We start from the raw sequence: 7,637 nt of genomic DNA, 5'->3' as shown, positions 1-7,637 counted from the left end.
TCCTCATATACATCGTCGAGACACATTACATACACTATCTGGATATCGATATATAAATCATATAGACACCGTGCATATGCTTTGTAGATATCTTCATATACATCATCTAGACACCTTGTACATGTATATACTATCTAGATATCGATATATAAATCATCTAGACACCGTGAATACACTCTGTAGATATCCTCATATACATCATCGAGACACCTTGTATATACTATCTGGATATCGATATATAAATCATCTAGACACCGTGTATACACTCTGTAGATATCCTCATATACATCGTCTAGACACCTTGTATATACGATCTAGATATCAATATATAAATCATATAGACACTGTGCCTATGCTTTGTAGATATCTTCATATACATCATCTAGACACCTTGTACATGTATATACTATCTAGATATCGATATATAAATCATATAGACACCGTGAATACACTCTGTAGATAGCCTCATATACATCGTCTAGACACGTTGTATATACTATCTAGATATCGATATATACATCATATAGACACCGTGTATACACTCTGTAGATATCCTCATATACATCATCGAGACACCTTGTATATACTATCTGGATATCGATATATAAATTATCTAGACACCGTGAATACACTCTGTAGATAACCTCATATACATCATCGAGACACCTTGTATATACTATATAGATATCGATATATACATCATATAGACACCGTGAATACACTCTGTAGATATCCTCATATACATCGTCTAAACACCCTGTATGCACCGTCAACACACGAAGATGATCACCGATATACTATCTTATAGACATTAGAATCTTGAATATACTACAAAGGCACAGTTGATGATACCCAAGATAATACCGCTACAATACAACGTAAAGCCATCGTACTTAAGGCGGTTTTATGAGGAAAGGTTTACGGTGCATCGAAAACAAATCAAATCAATACAACATGGAGATACTTGCTTAAACTTGACGCTAAACACAAATATATTGTCAGTCATCGGATAAGACCACAAGAGAAGATTAAAAGTCCCCAGGTGATGTTGCCTGTTGGTATATCTCTTTCGTCAGATGAGCCCGCTAGATGGCGCGGTGTCACGTTACTGCCACCGTGAGCGTGTGACCGGGGAAGTGTGACATATGAGTTCATGAGTACTGACGGCAAGACGTGTGAGTGTGTGCATACCAGCCTTTTGTTTGTTTGTTGTTTAACGCCGCACTCATCAATATTCCAGCTGTATGACGGCGGTCTGTAAACAATCGAGTCTGGACCAGAAATCCAGTGATTGGAATCATGAACACCAAATCACGCAATTGGGATACGATGACATGCATCAACCAAGTCAGCGAGCCTGACCACCCGATCCCGTTAGTCGCCTCTTACGACAAGCATAGTCACCTTTTACGGCAAGCATGGGTTGCTGAAGACCTATTCTACCTCAGATCTTCACGGGTCGCACACCAACCTAACTTCGGTGTTCATGGTTAATGGAATAGAGCTGCTCAATACAATACACGATGTAGATGGAACTGTCAAAATCCTGGTATCCAAAGATCGTTAGCCACTGAAATGGACATTTATTATAGTTCCTTTAGGGGAGAATTAGGTTCGCGACCTTTGCCTGACTGCGGTGTAAGAGTAGATATATAGCTTTGTGAAGATATTATTTGCAGATAAACCTCCCCGCCTTCATATGGGTTCAAAGAACTCATTTATAGACCTTAACAATGAGATCGTGATGAGATGTCTGATGCTTGGTTTTAAAGCCACTTTGAGCATTAGTTGATCAGGGCCATCTACCCCAAGGCAAGGGAGTTAACTGACTTTAAAAGTCCAGTTTCCACCCTTGCCAAACTAGGCTCGAATTATGGAGTTAAATTTTGGCTGGACTAACGAGTCTATGCATAATCCAATCAAAATTGCGTAACCAAATCAACATCCGGTTCGTAAACTGTCGTATCGATTTCGGTCGACTGCAGGATTTCCGAAAAATGTGCTCCACCACTTCGGCGTCAACAGATATTTTCCAAATCTTTTCATGTTCTTAATCAAGGTCCTCACGTGATTTGATGCCCTTCGACCCGTTTTATTACGATAAAGATCTTGAATATCTCGGCGCATACGTTTCGTTTGAAGCGTATCCGATTGGTCAATAGGAGGGACATAGAAGGGACATAACTCGTGATAGCCACTGGTGTCGCTACGATCGAGCCAAGAAATTCCAGCGTAGTTCGGCTAGGGTGTAAACTTTATAGTAATGAAAGACCCGTGAAGATCCGGGGTAGAATAGGTCTTCGGCAACCCATGCTTGCCGTAGTAGGCGACTATGCTTGTCGTAAGAGGCGACTAATGGGATCGGGTGGTCAGGCTCGCTGACTTGGTTGATGCATGACATCGTATCCCAAATGCGTGGATCGATGCTCATGACATCAATCACTGGATTATCTGGTCCAGACTTATTTACAGACCGCCGTCATACGGTTGGAATATTGCTTAGTGCGGCGCTAAACAACAACAACAACAACAACAAAAGACTGGAATGCAAAAAAGCATGATAAAATATATTTGGATGTTTATATGGGAGGGTACAACCGCAACATCCTACCATACAAATACAAAAAGCACGTGTAGTTTATGATGATTTTAATAAACGCATCGCGGTGACCTTTTTTGTTAACCCGATTTAAATGTTTGGAGCAGGGATCAACTTTTTTGTGTTCACTTCCACAAATACAGTGAATCCTCGTTAATTCCAGATCCTGGGGACCATAAAGTTGTATGGACAGGTCCCTAATTCGAGACAAGCGGTGTGACGGTACTGGGCCATTGTACGGATAAAGATTCTGCCTGGTATGGAATACTGTAAGGGACATTCTCGCGATCTCGCTTTCTCGTGTTTTGGGCATATTTACCGATTCTCGCGAGAATGCGAGATCGCGAGAATATCCCTTACAGTATTCCATAGCCTGGACAGAAATAACATTCGTCATTGTTATTGCAGTAACCCCGGCGATAACTCTCGCTACTGCCGTATTGAATGTCCATATGTCAACATACACATGCATCGTCACGCTGATGTTCAAGTGATGGAAAAACACGCCAGAAACCTATGATTGTGGGTTCGAATCCCGGTTCGCCCCAATTATGTTTCTAGGTTTGTCAGCACCATACCAGAGCTCGTGGGTTTCACCGAAGTGGTAAACGTCTGAGACCTGCATCACTTCGGGCTTTCCTCCCACATTAAACTGACAAGCCGAGATATGACTGGGATACTTTTAAAGCGGCGTTAAACCCAACTTACTCACTCACTCAGGTGAAAAATTACATTGAGCGATACTCAAAGGTTGGACGACCTACAGTAACACGTGACAGAATTCCGTCAGAATGGAATTCCTTTTTGTTTAACGTGGCTGTTATACACATCACATTTCTTATTTTTTGGTAACCTCCTCCGACTTGCATCACTTCGGACTTCCCTGCCACAGTAAACAAAAATGCCGTCTTATAACTGGAATACTGTCCAAAGCTATAGTGAAACTCAACAGCCAAATTAACAAATACCCATTTCCCATTTGCATTTATTTCAAAAAGAAGCCGTTTTAATATCTTAACATAACATTATGGACGATAGGACACGCAATACGATACAATATAAAATGGTGAAGCAGTTCAGGCGGCCCCACACGATCATGTTCATGAGGCAAAAATGTGTAGCGTTCGTGAGGCAAGACTGTGTAGTGTTCATGAGGCAATACTGTAGTGTTCATTGGGCAAAACTTTGTAGTGTTCATGAGGCAATAATGTGTAGTGTTCATGAGGCAAGACTGTGTAGTGTTCATGAGGCAATACTGTAGTGTTCATTGGGCAAAACTTTGTAGTGTTCATGAGGCAGTACTGTGTAGTGTTCATGGGGCAAAACTGTGTAGTGTTCATGAGGCAAAAATGTGTAGCGTTCGTGAGGCAATACTGTGTAGTGTTCATGAGGCAAAACTGTGTAGTGTTCATGAGGCAATACTGTAGTGTTCATGAGGCAAAACTGTGTAGTGTTCATGAGGCAATATTGTGTAGGGTTCATGAGGCAGTACTGTGTAGTGTTCATGAGGCAATACTGTGTAGTGTTCATGAGGCAATACTGTGTAGTGTTCATGAGGCAGTACTGTGTAGTGTTCATGAGGCAATACTGTGTAGTGTTCATGGGTCAAAACTGTGTAGTGTTCATGAAGCAATACTGTGTATTGTTCATGGGGCAATACTGCGTAGTCATCAGTATTGAAGTTCAGGTGTATCTCACAACATAACCGTTGATGGATAATGGGAGTATCGATTCACAGGTATCTATCATTCCTCTCTGAATCAGCCAGGCCAGTTACTTTCCAATCTTGGTTATTCTTATCAACATTCACACTTAGTGAGTGACTGAGTTCGTTTAATGCCGCATCGGTATTCTTTACAAAGGCGACATGTTCTGGCGTTGACGTTATAGATTATATTGATAATTGTTATAGCGCTGTTGCATCTTGAAGAAAAAATCTTTCTTTAAATCAAACAATTCTCAGGAGCGGAAGATATAATACATGATCCATAGACTCATTGTTTGGACAATACTGAAATTCTACTGTGATTTGTAGCTTTCCTTAACGACTGGTTTGTGTCCCTCAGTTGTTTTTCTGTCTTGAGAGGCAGATAACCCAATTTTTCGTACACCTCACCACACAAACTGTCTATCAGAATTGCGGTATAATAGTTTATACCCTTCCGCCATTTTTGCGATTCATACACCGAGTCAGACTTATAAATACACAGCAGGCACGACGTATTTATCTCCCCGGAAGTAATACTTTTCACGTACTTTTCCACCTCCGCTGTAAAACGTAGTCCTGCAAATGCATACATCTCCTTGGTAACGCGGAGCGGTTCCTTTGCCAGGTCTTCATAAAACGCAACCATTATCCTCCCTGGATACTTCTTTTCTAGCTGTTCTCGAATCTTTATATCCTTTAAAACATCTTTACATGTCTTTTTGGCGTAAGGATACACTATAGTTGTTGGACTATTTCCGTACATCATTTGTGAGCGAATGGCGGCTCGAGGGTCGCGGAGAAGATGTATCATCTTCACTGATTGGCTAGCTCGGAGGATTGTATCCATGGCTTCCATTGGTAGGCGGATTTCCTTGACAACGCGCACTTTTGAAGCTGAGCATGGTTTTTGGAAAAGGTGTAGGCATCGGTATATCTCCACCTTTGTAGCGTTGGTTCGGTGGGGTTTGATGCAATCGAAATAAGGCTTTGTATCTCGACTTCGTTTCAAATGATACTGTGTTAAGGATGCTATATCAAGGTCCGTTAATCGACATTCGAGTTTGGAACTTATGATGTTCGACACTTCGCTTATATAATTTCGTTTCAACCTGAAATGAAAAGAAGAATTTCACAAGATTTGATAATATCAGCCACAAACATTTAGTTCATGTAAAAACTGAATACTGGTTAAAGAGATGTTAGGGGTGCACGGCTGGCCCAGTCGTCTAAGGCGCTGCGATTCGCTGTGCAGAGTTGCGTCCCTTTGGCACGCTAGAAACCTATGATTGTGGGTTCGAATCCCGGTTCGCCCCGATTATGTTTCTAGGTTTGTCAGCACCATACCCGTGCTCGTGGGTTTCACCGAAGTGGTAAACGTCTGAGATCTGCATCACTTCGGGCTTTCCTCCCACATTAAGCTGACACGCCGCGATATAACTGGAATAGTGTGAAAAGCGGCGTTAAACCCAACTCACTCACTCACTCACTCACTCACTAAAGCGATGTTGAACCTTCCTCACTGGAATATATTGCTTTAACATTGGTAGGAGAGGCCCAAGCCCTTTCTCACTAACATTTATATTACGAACCCAGCAACTAAAGCGTTGCGCGTCAAGCCATGCTCTATAAACATTGCCTGGAGCCTATTGTTTGTGTTCCTCCGCGGTAGAGTGGTTAAATCGTTCGCTCGTCACACCGAAGGCCCGGGTTAGATTCCTCACATGTGAGGAGCCCATTTCTGGTGTCCCCTGGTGTGATATTGCTGGAATAGTGCAAAAAGCGACGTAAACCCATACTCACTCACTCACTCACTCACTCACTCACACACACACGTTGATGCCATAATGGTTGGAATATTTCCGAAAACGGCGTAAAACAGAATAAACACACATACACACCAGTTCAATTAACCGATTTGTTGATATTAATATTGAATTTCTTATACTTGCCGTGTTGGTTTTTCGAGAAAATTCATTTCTTGGTTCTCAGAGTCATAGATGCCTTTAAGTGACTCAAACTCGTAGAATACATCCGGGCTAGTCTCAAACAAACTTCCGGCAAACGTAGACCCACTGCGCATGTACGTAAGGATGACGACACCGGAGGCTGCTTGATGGTTTAAGATGCTGTAGACTTTGTTTCCTGCAACACAGAGCTGGATTACATCGCATGTCTCCTTTTCTTTACTAAGCTGAGGATTATATGAATGTAAGATGAAAACAAAGTTCGTATCTTTCATGATTTCCATGCTCTGTTAAAGCCAAAAATTTGAGGCATTGCTGGTGATCTAGTATAGGAAAGGACTATGTACACTGGGTTTATCATCTGAGACCATTTCATTTGTGACCAGATCCTCGTGGTATTAATTCAGTTTTTTAATGTTTCCCGAATAGACAGTTACGAACGAGATTAATCATTTCCACATGTTGACAATAGGTTCCACCAACATTAAGTCTAGAATTTTAATAACTGATTTTGTTAAATTTTCTTTTTTTTCAGATTTAAAAAAGGAGTTGAGATAAATTTGTCAATCATTTGAAACTGAAGAAACTTAGCCAAATATGTGTGTGTGTGTGTGTGTGTGTGTGTGTGTGTGTGTGTGTGTGTGTGTGTGTGTGTTCAACTAAAGATATGTGCGTCTTCTCTTCGTTACATACCGCATAACCACAGCAACCCGACAAGGAACAGGCCTACCACCAGGGGCAGGGGCCTACGGTAGTGCAACATCCTGTAAACAGTTCACGAGTGCGTATGAACAAGAGTGAGTGTGAGTGAGTATGGTTTTACGCCGCTTTTAGCGATATTCCTGCAATATCACGGCGGGGGACACCAGAAATGGGCTTCACACATTGTGCCCGGGAATTGAACCCGGGTCAGCGGTGTGACGAGCGAACGCTTTAACCACTAGGCTACCCGGCCGCCCCTACCAAGAGTAAGAGGTGGAGGGGAGGGCGGGCGAGTGGGGATAATTACCTTCTCACTCACATACTGATCACACAAGGCTTAACTATAAAAAACGAAGCCTCTAGCAACAGTCCAGTTGTACCCACATGCATAATTTATAATAAGGGGCCGTCGGGTAGCCTAGTGGTCAAAGCGTTCGCTCGTCACGCCGAAGACCCGGGTTCGATTCCCGACATGGGTACAATGTGTGAAGCCCATTTCTGGCGTACCCCGCCGTGATAATTGCTGGAATATTACTAAAAGCGGCGTAAAACCATACTCACTCACTCGCATGCATTTAATGTACCCAATATGGGATTCGAACACTGATCTTCGACCAGTGTGTATACGCTTTTATCGGAAAACAACGCTAGGCTGGAGTCTTGT

At 42.3% G+C, this 7,637-nt stretch overlaps 1 protein-coding gene across 1 annotated transcript; it reads right to left on the bottom strand.

Annotated features, from left to right (window-relative positions):
* Window positions 1-4,593: 4,593 nt before the first annotated feature.
* On the bottom strand, window positions 4,594-7,034 carry LOC139472000 (carbohydrate sulfotransferase 5-like). The gene is made up of 3 exons (XM_071254508.1): window positions 6,965-7,034; window positions 6,257-6,449; window positions 4,594-5,416 (listed from the first exon to the last, which is right to left on the bottom strand). The coding sequence occupies exons 1-3, from the start codon at window positions 7,032-7,034 to the stop codon at window positions 4,594-4,596; spliced, it is 1,086 nt and encodes a 361-aa protein (XP_071110609.1).
* Window positions 7,035-7,637: the final 603 nt, after the last annotated feature.

Source organism: Haliotis cracherodii, unplaced genomic scaffold (genome assembly GCF_022045235.1).
Source record: "Haliotis cracherodii isolate W230 unplaced genomic scaffold, xgHalCrac1.p SCAF_23, whole genome shotgun sequence".
NCBI lineage: Eukaryota > Metazoa > Mollusca > Gastropoda > Lepetellida > Haliotidae > Haliotis > Haliotis cracherodii.
Note: the sequence above shows the minus strand (reverse complement) of the source record. Positions and strands in the feature narration are given on the sequence as shown.

Bases quoted from the DNA above. Each gene is read 5' to 3' on its own strand.
- LOC139472000 (XM_071254508.1), bottom strand. From the start codon at position 7,034: ATGTTGCACTACCGTAGGCCCCTGCCCCTGGTGGTAGGCCTGTTCCTT. The intron at 6,450-6,964 runs GTATGTAACGAA...TCTGTGTTGCAG, and splicing joins CGGGTTGCTGTGGTTATGCG to GAAACAAAGTCTACAGCATC. The intron at 5,417-6,256 runs GCAAGTATAAGA...TTTTCATTTCAG, and splicing joins TTTCTCGAAAAACCAACACG to GTTGAAACGAAATTATATAA.